The sequence below is a fragment of the Amaranthus tricolor genome, chromosome 5 (genome assembly GCF_026212465.1).
Source record: "Amaranthus tricolor cultivar Red isolate AtriRed21 chromosome 5, ASM2621246v1, whole genome shotgun sequence".
NCBI classification, from domain to species: domain Eukaryota; kingdom Viridiplantae; phylum Streptophyta; class Magnoliopsida; order Caryophyllales; family Amaranthaceae; genus Amaranthus; species Amaranthus tricolor.
In genome coordinates, this window is record NC_080051.1 from 20901016 (window position 1) to 20916469 (window position 15454).

Genomic DNA, 15454 nt, shown 5'->3' on the forward strand with positions numbered 1-15454 from the left:
GCTCGACCGAAATAGGGGCTCGCTCGATCGAGCGATTTGGTTGAGCGGGCTACAGGAAGTCTCTGGTTGCATTCTGTCTGCTCGCTCGACCCACCCTGGAGCTCGCTCGGTCGAGCGTTACATCCGAGGGCTTCTGACAGCATTGCTCGACTTGCATAGTACAGCTTCTTGAATTAAACCTTTGCACTTCTTCATTAAGTCCCATAACTCCAATGAATAACGCGTACTTCATTACCTCATTTAATCCATATCCTTAATCACCATCATAAACCAGAATCATCAAGACTCAACTTAATACACCTACATTAACACACTCACTGGATTCCAAACCCAAGAGTCACACATGAATACACACATCAATTGTGCACTCAAGTCACACCATTTATAATACCATTCATAACATTTCACTCTTTAAATAAAACATTCCTTCTGGGAACATAATTAAGAAAGGAAAGAAGTATTAATTTAAGATCTCAACTATATATCATATTATATATAATAGTGGTGTGAATGGGCGAGTTTGGACGGGTAGCGGACTGAACATTCTTATAAAAATTTGCTCGAGGGTTCGATTTTTTAAAAGCTCGCCCGTCATTACGGACCTTTTTTTGCCTCTACCAGCCCTATTTCTTAGTGTGCGGGAACTGCAAATAAATGTACGATCAATTTTTTAAAATAATACAACTTACTGTCTAAAATACTCCAAACACAGAAATATTCACATAAAGGAACGTGACATTGCAAAAGAAATACATAAACTAGTGAAGTTAAAATCCAAAATGTTCACATTATTGGACTATTAATTCTAGATTTTTAAATGAAATTATCATTTTCAAACATAACATTGGAAATATTTCTATATTGAGATATGATAGTCAAAAATAAATAAATCATCATTCTATTGATAAGATTAAAAATAATAATTAACCCTTATACAAAAACATAAATAAGCAAACGTCACGCTTATACCACCACGTTAGAAACACACGAAAGGTGCATTTTTATTTTGATTAAATAAATTTTTATAATATTCTATCGAATAAAAATTGATATGCTTTGATATCAATAATATTATTAATTGAAAGGACATTTCATGGTTAATTAAAGCAATACACTCTAAATCACATGCGATACCGTCCATTATATAACCCCACCTTTTACCTTTCTCGCAAAGTCTTATATTCCGCACGTTGGTCTTTTGTTATGGTTTCCCACGTGCTACCTACTAACAAGTACCCTATGTGTTCCTAATAATTTGCATAATTGTTTTTTGATAATATTTATCTATTAGTCTTAATTTGCATCACTTTTTTTTTATAATTTATTTTATTAATTTTGCACTTTTTTTTAATGATTTGTCTAACTTTCTTTTAATCTAATTTACAAATTTATTCTCTCTATCTTAACTACTTAATTTTATCATTCATTTGTTTTTTTTGTTTGACGAATTTGGTATTGGATTTATACACAACAAGACCCGCATAAGAGGAGAGTTGACTACTTACAAACCCGATGAGATTTCATTATAAAACAATTGGTAATAAGAGAAGTAGCCACGCATGCATCAAGCTTGTATGCTAGTTAGCTGCCTCTCTCTAATTCTTCGATTTGGTGTTACATATGGGTTGTTTTTCCAACTATTCTCCAACTCAATTTTCCTTTCTACTGAATTTCACTCATATTGCTTTAGGAGCAATGTGAAAAAGATGGAGGAGGGAGTATAAATCTATAAGTTAACACATAATTAGGTGAGATCTTGTTTAATTTGTCTCAATGCAAAGATCATTAATATTGATTTTTTATAATTTTAACTCCATCCGTTCTAGTGACTTAGTCTCATTTGATTTGGACACGTTTGTCAAGGCAATTACTGAAGCCTTAATATCTCTAATGATTGTGCATAACTAAAATTATAAAAAGCTGATATTAATAATCCTTGCGTTGAAAAGAATTAAACAAAATTCTATTTGACAATATTTTAACTTATAAATTAAGAATAAAGTAAAATTAAAAGTAAATTTCAAATAGTGTCAAAAAATCAAATGAAACAAAATCACTAAAAAAAAATTATTTATAATTGTTATTAACGATTGAGTTTATGTATTTGATGATTTGAAAAAATAATAACAATCTAATATCACGTGCCCAATTCATTTCTGTATATGGTAGTATAGTAATCCAAGTTCTTCATAGACCTATATTACCCTTACCCTGTCTTATATACATGCATGAAATTAATATCCTCAATATTATTGTTGCCACATTAAGTTCAATATATATATATATATATATATATATATATATATATATATATATATATATATATATATATGATGCCCAATATGAACATACTTGCTGTCTCATTCCATCTACCATGTCCATACTCACCTCCACTAATCCAAGGCGAGTCCAAGGATACAACCGTATCTTCGAACTCACCCAACAATAATAACTTTTTTACCGAAAAATCGTCCTATCTTTCGCAGAAGCGAAAGACAGGTCGAAAAAAGTTTAAAGAAACACGCCATCCTATTTTTCATGGAGTTCGTGAAAGAGACCGTGGAAAATGGGTGTTTGAAGTAAGTGAACCGAACAAGAAGAGTAGAATATGGCTTGGGACATACCCTAATGCAGAGCTTGCGGCTAGGGCACATGATGTAGCGGCTCTTGCTCTTAGGGCTGATGGCGCGGCTCTCAACTTCCCTGACTCGGCTAAGCTCGTTCCTCGAGCCAAGTCTAGCTCGGCTGAGGATATTAGGCTTGCTGCTTTGCAAGCCATAAGGTGTGATGTTGTCAAGAGAGAAGTGAAAGAAGAAAATTCTAGAAAATTTGATGTTGAGCAATTTAAGAATGGTGATGAGGAAGAAGCTTTTAAGGAGTTGTTTATGGATGAAGAAGCTATATTTAATATTGTCAAGGAACCAACTCAACCAAAAGCTTAAGCTGATGGTTGAGGCCCCAAGATATGTTATATACTCTAACAAATATGCCTAGTTATTTTGATTGTATGGCTGTGGGAATGCTTCTTACACCTCCATCTTTAAAGAGAGGGAAGTTGATGATTATGATAATACATCTTTAAATTTGGGGTAACATATATATATATATATATATATATATATATATATATATATATATATATATATATATATATATATATATATATATATATATATATATATATATATTGCTAGAAAAAAAAGAAGTATTATAAATTTATATGTTATATTTATATCTTTATATTATTTGAATTCAAAATGTTATTTGGTTAAAGCAGTATTTGTTTTAATTGAAATAAAACCTAATTTTCATAAATTTTCTAAATTAGTGTTACATATGTGAAAGTTAATTCTTTTATTTTGTTATAATTTAATATGTAGATTAAGTGTGTAAGAAGTTAATTAAATTAAGAAAACTTGTAATATTTACAAATTGCAATAATATGTAAGTGTGGATTATGAGTTCTTATTGGAATTTATATAATAAGCTAAAAGTATGGAGAATTGAGTTTGTTGAGTTAAAGAACCAAATAATTCATTCATTAAAAAGGTAACATTTGATCTTAAGTGAGAGATTGTTGAGTGAAAAATCAAACTATTTATGAACGAGGATGAGTTTTAACATCAAATCAAAGAGTAAGCCTAAAAATTCATCGTCAAATCATCGCTATTGCTTTTCAGCAACAACTTAAATTAGCGATGATCTAGCAACGTATTTTGCTATCGCCAATTTAACACTGGTTTTTTTTAGTTTCCTTAAGTTTATTTATAACTTTATTTATATTTTTAAATTTATTTTTAGAATATGTTTCATACTAGATTTTCATAAATTTTAAAGTTTAATTTTATAAATGTATTTGTAAAGAAATATATTTCAACATTAGAAAATAACTCACAAGTGGTTTCATTTTGAAATATTAGAGAAGTTGAGTAACATATAAGTTTGATGGACTCTTTCTCCTATGAACAAATAATTTTAGGAGGGTACCTCATTGAGTTTGTGTGCAACGACGAAGCTTTGATGCAAGTTTTATTGTGTACAAGTTCAATAACAAATTTATCATTATATTAGAGGCGGCGACTTCACATCAACCGGGAACAAAAAATCTCAGTGTTTCATAAAAACAAATTAGGGTTCAAAAAGAATGACGTTTTTGTTTAATTTAAAAATGGGATTACATATGAGGGGGTTGTTTACATATAAGCTTGATGAACTATTTTTCATATTACCAACTGGTTTAAAGATGAAATCTCAGTTTGTGTGTAGTTAACTCTCTTCTTTTGCGACTCTTGTTTTCAAAATCAATATCAAATTTATCAGGGTATCAGAACTGATGACGGTTTCCAATCAACTGGAAACAAGAAAAAAAAAATCGATCTTCCGCAAAAAACAACTCGTGAGTTTAAACGGAATGACATGCCCAATGAATTAAAAATGGGCTTGCATGTAAGGAAGAGTGTTAAAAAATAACTCACATGTGATTCCCAAAAAAAAAATTAGAGATAGATTAACTAAGATATGAAATTAATGGGTTTCTCCTCCTATTACCAATTGATTTTAAAATGAAACATCGTAGCATTGATGTGCAGTCAACTCCCTTGTTATACGAATCTTATTATGAATAAGCCTAATAATAAATTTATCATTCAATACTTAGCTTGTTTTAGAATACAATCTACAATAAAAGAGAAAAGCATTAATAAAAGGAAGTATACAATTTAGCAAGAAAAATAGAAGTATAACTTAAAAAGAGTCCCACCAATAATTAAAATGTTATGACATTTGTGTGTATAGATTGACTAATTTCATATGCAACTCTAAAATTGAAAAATGCGCGTGTGAAAAGAAGTATTATTTTGTTAATTAAAATAATTTTTTGTTCATCCGTTGTAAATAATTTAACTTTTTGATTATTTTTTGATAATTTAATATTTGCCCTTAGTTCATTGTGAATAATTCAATATTTTTTTAGTTTACTAACAATATACTCTGTTATTACCTATTATTAGTACTACGATATGTTATAGGCAAATTTGTCACAAAGATTGAATTTTTGCTAGTTTATGCTATAATATCTTGTCTTGGCCCTTCTATAGTCCATAGAGTCCATAAAGTTAGCAAAGAACAGTCTTTTTAAGTAGTATTATTTTGGTTAAATAAAAAGGTCAATGAAACAACCACGGTCTTTAATTAAGTCGTATAAAAGAACCACTTATTAGTGCACGTGCCTAGTGGCCAAATTGTTGACCTTACTTAGTTCTTCAACATTGGTCCCAAATATGTTACATTGCACATTTCCCACATTCAGATTTTAGCGCCGTCCCCACATTTACCTTAACGGCCCGTTTGGTACATGGTATTAGAGGGCGGTAATGGTAATAAAATTAAGTAATAAAAAATTTGGTTGTTTGGATGCCTTTAATGGTAATTGATGGTAATAAATAAGGTAATGAAATTACCAAAAAGGACCATTTTTATTACCATCAAACAACCTGATATTAAGCTGTAATGGTAATGAAGTATTACTGTGGTAATAAAATAAGGTAATGTTATTTCGAGCTGAAGAAAAAAAATAATGAAAAAAAAAGTAATGTATGTAATTATACAAAAAAATATTATTATTAAAAAAAGAATAATTAGATAGAATAATTTAGATACAATAATACTTTTAGATACAAATATACAATAATGAAACTAAGAGTCATTACCATTTTTTATTACTAACAACCAAATGCAATCAATGGTATATTATCTTCCATTACCATTCTTTAGTCATGCACACCAAACAAAAGAATCTTCATTACCAATTTTCATATCCATTCCTTCATTACTATTGTCATTACAACATTTAATTCCCATTACTTCATTACCATCAACCAAACGGACCGTAAATGTCCAAATGTCAGCAATTAATTTCAAGAAATCAGGATTTTTAACGTCCAAGGAAAATTGTTGATGATAAATCTCTTTGTTATTATAAGTTATCAATGCTCACAATTCCGGATGGCCACGGAGCGGGTTACTCGGAATCGAACCGGTCCCGACCCACTTGAAACCGTTCCGGAACCGGAACCGTTCACGACAGGTTTCAAACCGGCCCGAACCGCCGGAACCGTGAAACCGCTTGAACCGGACCTAAGAACCGCGGGCCGGTTCACCCGGACCATCGGTTCCTTGGAACTGGAACCGGAACCGGCGGTTCTTTGGAACCGTCCAAAAAGTAGCCGTTGTGATTTTTACTATAAATACACATCACTTTCAATCATTTTCATTCACAACTCATCTCTTCTCCTACTCTCTCTACTTAATTACTTAATTACGCAATTATTCTCTTAATTACATAATTAGTCTTTTAATTATTTCTTAATTTAGTTAATTATATAATTAGTCTTTTAATTATTTATTTATTTATTTCTTAATTCCATTATTATTTCAATATTATCATGTCTTTATTTTTGAAAAAAGCCTGTAAAAAGTTACTAAAGTGACAAAATCATTGGGAGGTGCTAGCTCCAAAAGAAAGGTCACTTCAACTCCGTCGGTATCAACAACACCTTCGATTAGTAATTATAATTATGAACCAAATTATCCAGAAGGGTACGACCAAGAATTACACGATTATGCAGAAGAAGTGGAAAGAGAAATACAAATTGAAGAAGAACAAGAAAAAGAAGAGGAACCAACGACCCCTATTGGGATACATATATCTCGACAGTCATCAACGAGATCACATGAAGAACAACTACAACAACAACAACAAAGACAAGCTCATGGTAAACGAGTCAATTTCCAAACTATCGGTTTGTTTTATAATTTTATTCTTCAAATTAATTAAATTTTAAATTATTATTTATTTATATATTGTGGTATTTGAGTATGTCTTTATATTTAAATTTAGATGAAAATGAACCAGTAAGACAACCGTTTTCGGCAATGCCACCTCCTAGTGGTAGAGCTGTTTCACATGTGTGGTCGTATTTTACAAAAGAACCAACCGAAAATCCAGATGTTTTCTTATGCACTTGTAACACCCTCAAATATTTCGAACTTTTGAAAACACCTTTAATGAAAAACATGAACCAAAACCTATTTATGGGAGTGTTACCGCCACATCTATTTCTAATAAAATAAATGTAAGGCTTAACACTAAGAAATAACTTAATAACTTTAAATGCAACAAAGGGTCTTACAACATAAGAGGAGACTGAAACGCAATCTATGTCTATATAAAATTTAAACAACAAAAAAAAAATTAAACTGAAATACGACTCTAATAAAAGCTATATTTCTAGGTGATCCTCACTCCACGATTTCCACGCAATCAATAACCTGCAACATAAGAATGCAAGAAAAACAAGGGAAAACTCTCAAAATCAGAAAATTGAGTAATTACAACTCCATCCCGTAATATGATTAAGTTTGAAAATGATTTAAGAAAATAAAACATAATTTGAGTTGAAAATAATTAAAAAAAATATATACATATAGCTGAGTTTAAAAGAAAAACAATTTAAGAAAACAATATATATAATATCACATAAACCAATTTATTAATTTGATATTTAATAATGACAAACACATAATGGATTTTTTTTAATTTAAGGGAACGAGAATGCCAGTAGGGCGAGGCTTTACCCCTATACCTACTTCATCAAGAGGTCGTCACCCCAGATAATTCAAGGCCAGCAGAGTAGTCTCAGGGAACCCTAGTGTACACACCCCTTCTACTTGGATCACAACAAATAAAAGGAAGACCAAACATCATATCAAGTATCAAAAATAATAATACCTGTCGGTAGCTATACAAACCAAACAGGACAACTTGTTCATCACCCTTATACTTGGATCACAACAAATATAAGAGCTTTATTTCCCTCGTGTTACACTTTACATGATTTAATATATTTTAATAATTAGTCGCGTGCACACAAACATATAATCAAACATACATTATATATTTTATTTTATGATCATAAATTTTCCCAATAAATATATCTCAATAATATTCAATTGCAATATTAATATCATAATATTTTCCTCCCAAATTCAATCGCATTTAAAAATCATTATTAAAATAAAAATATAACTTTCATCAAAATAATAATATTATAAGTATTTCTCTTTCAAATTAAACTGTATCTAATTTCGTTATCTAAATAATAATATAAATTCTATCGAAACAGTAATTATAAATTCAAGTTTGACAAAAATAATAGTAGATATAATTTGAGAATATATAAAACATAATATCATACAAAATAATGTCATATCAAATCATGCACCCATTTAAACACATTAATTATCACTTAGCACATAATACTAACGGGATAGTCCTAATTAGATGGACATTGAGAATTACATTGTCATGCGATCCTAGACAACGTACCCTCTTAATAATCTTTGTCTACGAATTTGCTGTCTTTAATATCGAAATCTTGTCTTTTCTTGATTAAATTTTAAGTAATTGGAGGATGGAGGAAGTAGTTTGTAGGAGAAAAAGAAAGTGTGAGTAATAATGTGAATGAATTAAGGGTGAATGGTTTAATTTATAGTGGGTAAGTGAGGTTAGTTATAAGATTTAGAAGAACTGGAAAGTTATTTGTTAATGGGGATTTTTTTTTTAATTTCTAAAATTTATCTATTAATTATTATTATTATTATTATTATTATTATTATTTAAAAAAAACGGATGTTACAGCACTTGACAAATTTGTGAAAGTCAAGGAGTAAATCCCTTAGTTTCATACAATTTCACCAGAGGTAAATACTTTTTAAGTTTTTATACATACATGATATTTATATTTTATAAATCAAGAATGTATTCAAAATTCATTTTTTGTGTTTTGTGAATACGTGTTATGTGGTGGTACGAGATCTTTTAACAAACATTTGGCAAAGAAGTATGGAATTCACAAAAGAAACTCATGCAGCAAGCGGCAGCAGGACCACAAGTGGAAGCCGACGGTGGGACATTCCCAGCGGGGGTATGCCTTTTAAATATAATCGTAATGATATGATTGATGAATTTTTCAAATATGTAATTTGTGATGAATTGCCATTTAACCATGGTGAAAGTAGGGCATACGAGCATTACACTAGAAAAACTTTGCAACCACAATTTAGAGTAATCCCTAGGAACACTCTTAAACGACGCACAATTAAATTATATGAATCAATGCGCTATGAATTAGTAGAAATGTTTAATTCTTTTAATGGTAGGGTTAGCATAACAACTGATATTTGGTTTGCTCCCCCACATTTAGAAGCTTAAATGTGTGTAACAGCACATTGGATAGATCAAAATTGGATTATTCAAAAAAGAATAATTGCTTTTGAGGTAATGCTCGAAAGACATACGGGTGAAAACCTAAAATACAGATTAATAGAGATATGTAAATAATGAAACTTGTTAGATAAGATTTTTGTTGTTCTAGCGATAATGCAACCGCCAACATTAAATGCATCGAACTTTTGTATACGAACCTGCCTTTAGTATTATTCTTGGGGGTAGATTATTACACGTACGTTGTTGTGCTCATATAGTGAAGTGGCTTAGAATTGGACAGGTAAAGAGAAGATATAAGCAATTATGTGACCATCATCAACTAAAAAAGTGTATTGGTCGTTAGATACTCCTACACGTTGGGGCTCCACCCACGATTTATTAAAAAAAGCGATTGCTTATCGTTCAATTATAACACAACTTTATATTGCTTATCGTTCAATTATAACACAACTTTATAATGAGTGTACAGATAGCTATATAAGTGATGACACATGGGAAACTAGTTATAGGTGTACATAAAATATTAGAAGCGTATAACCACACAACTAAGATTTTTTCATATGTTTACGAACCAAACGTCCATTTAGTAATAAGTGAACGTATTACTATTTTTTATCAACTTCTTAAACATTCGCATGATGATACTAACACATATTTAAAGACGATTCTTGCAGATATGATGGACAAATGGAAAACATACTTTACTGATTTTCCTTTTATCTATGGAATTGCGACAATTTTAGACCCATGTTTTAAGACAGAACTCTTTACTAAAGTAATTGGATTTTGACTACCAATTATTAGATTGCCTGCCTAATGATGTACATAATTATGTTGGAACTTGTAAAAAACTTTTAGCAGAACTTTATGATTACTATGCTAGTGTATATAACCCAAGTCACGATACGTCTAGGCGTGCTAGCGTCTCGGCACGTCCTGTTTATTATAATTCCGTAATAGCTAACAAAATAAGCCAAGATGATAGTTTTGTAGGATCATCTTCTTTTTCACCCTCCACTTCATATTTAGAATTAGATAATTATCTTAAACATCACTTTGAAATTGACCAAGGTAGCTATAATATTTTAGAATGGTGGAAAGAAAAATCCATAAAATTTCTCATATTATCGAGAATTGCAAAGGATATCCTTGCAATTCCTGCTTCTACGATTGCGTCGGAGTCTGCTTTTAGTGCAGGTAGAAGAGTTTTAGACAAGAAGCTTGCTCCACATAGTATTCAAATATGTGTTTGTAAGAAAGATTGGGATCAAGCGGAGCTCCGAACACAAGACTAAAGAACGATGATGATCAAGGCGATGATGATGGATACATCTGCATCATCGTCAAGAGGAGAGTCAGCGGAAGCATCTAACCAACCAGATGATGATGATGAAGACGAATAGGATCAATCGGACAACGATTAATCAACATTCAACAACTACAAATAAAAGGTATGATAAAGAACTACGTGGGCTTTGATTCCTTCGGGATACGTAGGCAGCTTAGTATTCCTTCTGTCAAGGAACCAACTCAACCAAAAGCTTAAGTTGATGGTTGAAGCCCCAGGATATGTTATATACTCTAACACGCCCCCTCACACGTGAGCTCTTTGGGCTAGAAGTGTGGATGCAACACATGTTCTCCTCGTACATGGTGCTCAATATTCCACTTTGAATGAGGGGTGGTTGAGATTTGAACCCGTGACCTTTTTGTCACATTGGCTCTGATACCATGTCAAGGAACCAACTCAACCAAAAGCTTAGTGTTGGGATGAGTTATCCCACATCGATAAATTGAAAATGGTGTGCACACTTTATAAGCTATTAGAGACCTTCTTCCCATTGCCATATGGTTTTGGGATGGTATATATCTCCTTGGCTTATGAAGTGTGTGCACCTCGTGTTCCCCCGTTAATATGCTGGCATTTACAATAAGTCCAGCCTAATTTAACATGGTATCAGAGCCAATGGTTCGATCAAACAAATTAAAAATGGTAGGTTCGAAAAGAATGGCGTTCCTACCCACATTGATTACTCCCACATGCAAACTTGACGGGGGTTCGCATGTGAGGGGGGTGTTGGGATGAGTTATCCCACATCGATAAATTGAAAATGGTGTGCACACTTTATAAGCTATTAGAGACCTTCTTCCGATTGCCATATGGTTTTGGGATGGTATATATCTCCTTGGCTTATGAAGTGTGTGCACCTCGTGTTCCCCGTTAATATGCTGGCATTTACAATAAGTCCAGCCTAATTTAACACCTTCGAATACTAGGTTCAAGTCCATTCTCTCCCTCTTTTTTATTAATCATCTTTGTCGTTTCTTATTAATTTATTTTTTCATTCTTTTTAGTAAATATTTTAATAACGATGACAACTTGACAAGCAATGAATTTCGCTAATAATCAAGTAATCATCAAAGGTACGTCCGCATTATTATAGTATTTTTATATTATATTTAAAGGAAAAATAAGAATGAAACCGATGGTCCGACCCGGGAGTTGGAACCGCCGGAACGGAACTGCCAAGGAACCGTTTGGAACCGCCCGGAACCGGAACCGGAACCGAAACGTTCGAATCAGGTTCCAAATGGAACCAGAACCGGGTGAAACCGGAACGGAACCGGCCCAACCCAGACCGTGGCCATCACTACTCACAACGAATTAACCTCTTTTTTCTATTTTAATTTGTTGAGTTCTCTATAATTTAAACCTTGAACCAATACTAACAAAAATGAAACTTATATAAGAAAATTTATTAAAAATAAATTTAATTATTACTCATTTGTTCAATAAATCCAACTATTAATTAATTCAAAAAATATATATAATCAACTATATTATACCATTCATTTTCTCAAAATCTAGATAAGAATTTCCAAAGCTATTGATTTTCCCTAAGTTTAACATCGTTTTATTGTTCGTTCTCAAGTTTCTCATATTTTACAACTTGCAATAGTATTTTGTATTTTTGTTTTACTTGGGATAATTATCAAATATTTGGGGCCTATTTTTTAAACTTGAATGATCCGTTGTCTTTCTCTATTTTCTACCACTTAATTCTAAGCCCTAAAAAATTGCACTTTGTGTCTACGCTAAAAATCGACTTTGCACACATTTTAAAGTCATGTTCATAAGGAAGTCATTTAGCCTCCAATAGAACCTCTAAAAATAACTCTTGCTCGAACTGGTTTCAAAAAATGCTAGTCATAACTAAGGATGGCAATGGGTCGGACTCGGCTCGGATTATACATACTCCGACTTTGCTTCGGATTTTAGTCGAACTTTTTTTTTCAGTCCACCTCCACTCGGAGTCGGATTATCCATACTCCAAGTTTGCCCCGACTCGGACTCTCGGACCTCCAATGGAGTCAGATTATTATCAAACTTTATCATTGTGATATTGTACTAATGATTTAAAGCATACGAAGTTAACAAAATATATTTTTCAAATACAATTTAACAAAAAAATATGTACTTTGAATTCAAGTTTAACATGAAAAATATTCTTAATACTACAATTTAACAAAATTTTCTCGCATTTTGATTTGGCGTATTTTATTTCTCTTGATCTGATTTGTCGTATTTTGATTGATTGATCTAAATAAAAATACCAAGTATTTTTTCAAAATCGAAAATTACAATTAGTATGAGAGAGAGTTTGAATTAATCACGTTTAGAGTTTTAAGGGAAACAAAATGTTGGGTTAAAAGTCAAATTCAAAGTCGGATTTCCTTCAGGGTCAAGGTCAGAGTCGGGTTGGAGTGTCGGATTTTTAATAAGGTACAACTCCGGTCTGTCTCTAACTCTGATTCGGATCGTGAAATCGGAGTTGGAGTCGGATAACCTTTTCCTCGAACTCGAATCGGATTATTTTCCTCGGATCGAGTCGGACTTGCACCAAGATTGGGTTCCTCAGACTCACAATCTTGCACTGAATCACTCTCACCTTTGAAGATAGTCTGTAAAATGCGGAAACACACACAATCCTCACCAATATATACCCAAGAAAGCCCTTCTTGATTTTCAGGCCAGCCTCGTGGTCTCCCTCTTCAGGCTTCACTCACCTTTGGGCTGAAATCCACGACCCTTCTCTAAGCTTCACTCACTCTTGTGGAAAGGTTACACACTAGATTGTTCCTCAATCTAGCTTTAGAGATATTCTATCACTCAATTGTGTTGTGGCTGATTTGAAGGAAACACGCAATATACTCAGGGGAAAGGAAGAGAGCAACGAACAATGAAAACGGATTGAAACTATGAAAATCTCAATGAAACTCTTATTACTCAGTTGATTCTTATTACATCAAGCTTAGCTACCTATTTATAGCTTTCTATCATTACAACGGCTAGTTTATAGACGTGCCCAATATTAGGCTTATTTTAAAAACAGAAATCAGACAAAATGACTAAGTACTGGATGGCCTTCTTCGCAGTGGCTAGTGACTGGGACACCTTGTGCTGATTCTCCCGGCTTCTGTGATTATTGTCAGTAGGGTCCGAGGCCCTTGATGGCTAGGTCCATGTGCCAAGATGTTATATCTTCCTTGGTCACCCCTTTGAAGCTCGTGGTTAAGTCTCAGGCAACAGAGTAAGGTGGCCTGGTCGTAAGCAGACTGTTGGCCAGTGTCTTGACTGTTTGAGCATGCTGTGTGGCCTTTGGTTTTCTTGCGTACCTCTTGGGTTGGAGTAGCTGGCTCGTGGTGTGGATTGTTTTTCTCAACATGTTCCAAACTTAGATGCTCAAGATTTGTTTGAGTAGGAGCAGTAGGAACAGTAGGATCAGTGGGAACAGCTTCAGTGGGAACAGGAACAGCTTCAGTGGGAACAGCTTGTAGTTCCCCTGTACTTGGACCATATTCTGAGCAGGGCGAATATGGTTCAGGACTAAGGTCGGATTCGGACTGAATTGCCATTCCTAATCATAACTCATAAGAACACAAATAATTTTTCTTTTCAATACATTCATTTTTTTTATTTTCGATAATGTAAACTAATCATTGCGCTCTTGAAAAATCAAACTAAATCTCATAAACTACCAAGTTTCCCTCAATTGTGCCATATTGATACAGCCATCGGGGAATTTTAGCAAGTCATTGGGTTTCCTAAAATCTCTAATCAAACTTTTACATTTTCACCAAACCAACCACTAGAAACTAGTAATAGTAACAAGCGGTGACATATCCAAATAATAATAATAATAATAATAATAATAATAATAATAATAATAATAATAATAATAATAATAATAATGTTAATAATTTGAAATAAAAAATTAAATAAAATGCTCTGGTTGAGTTTAAAACCCTGCTCACATATGTAAAAGGCAACACACTAAACAACTTATCTAGAATATATTTACATGTAATACTTAATTTTAGTTTGTATGATATATTAGAAACTAGACTCCACCGCGGTCCAATCGCGTGTTTTACGCGATTCTACCGCGGTACCGCGGTCCAGACGCGCGTTTTGTGCGACTGGGTGTACCAAAAATCAATGCAAACTTTAAACAGTCGTTATTTCTTGCTCGATTATCAAAATTGTGCATACAATATATCGTTGAAAAGCTCTTGAAGTCTAGTTTCCGATGCAGCAAACCTTGCATTAATGCAATTTTTGTATCAAAAGTAATGGCTAATAGAGTAAACATGTATAAAATTTCAAAACAAGCAAACTTTAAACGATCGTCATTTCTGACTTAGTTATCGAAATCGGACACATAGTATATCATTGGAAAGTTTTTGAATTCTAGTTTCTAATGCAGAAAACATTTCATTAATGTGATGTTTCTATCAAAAGTTATGTAAATATAGATTCAAGGGCATTTTTGTAATATGTATCAAATTTCAGCACAAAACATGCAATTAGGTTTATTTTCCGATTTTTTTAGTTTTTTTAATTAATTTTTTTCATTTTAATATAATTATTATTAATAATTTTAGTTTAGTAATATTAATATTTGATTTTATAATTAAAAATAGATTTTAGAGCATTTTTGTAATTTTATTAAAAAAAGATGCCGATACAAAAAAAGCTGACAATTTTTAAAGATTGGGAAGAAAAATTAGGCTAATTCTTTTGAAAGGAGAGTATATGTGAATATAGGAGTAATCACATGCATGATCACTTTCAGATGCATCTCAAACGCATATGCAAAACACATT

The 15454-nt window shown here is 32.3% G+C and overlaps 1 protein-coding gene across 1 annotated transcript; it reads left to right on the forward strand.

The window, feature by feature from the left end:
• Window positions 1–2342: 2342 nt before the first annotated feature.
• Window positions 2343–3082, forward strand: LOC130813559 (dehydration-responsive element-binding protein 1F-like). Its single transcript, XM_057679394.1, has 2 exons — window positions 2343–2906; window positions 2984–3082. Exons 1-2 carry the CDS (start codon window positions 2343–2345, stop codon window positions 3080–3082), a joined length of 663 nt encoding a protein of 220 aa, XP_057535377.1.
• Window positions 3083–15454: the final 12372 nt, after the last annotated feature.

Bases quoted from the DNA above. Each gene is read 5' to 3' on its own strand.
- LOC130813559 (XM_057679394.1), top strand. From the start codon at position 2,343: ATGAACATACTTGCTGTCTCATTCCATCTACCATGTCCATACTCACCT. The intron at 2,907-2,983 runs AATATTGTCAAG...TATACTCTAACA, and splicing joins TGGATGAAGAAGCTATATTT to AATATGCCTAGTTATTTTGA.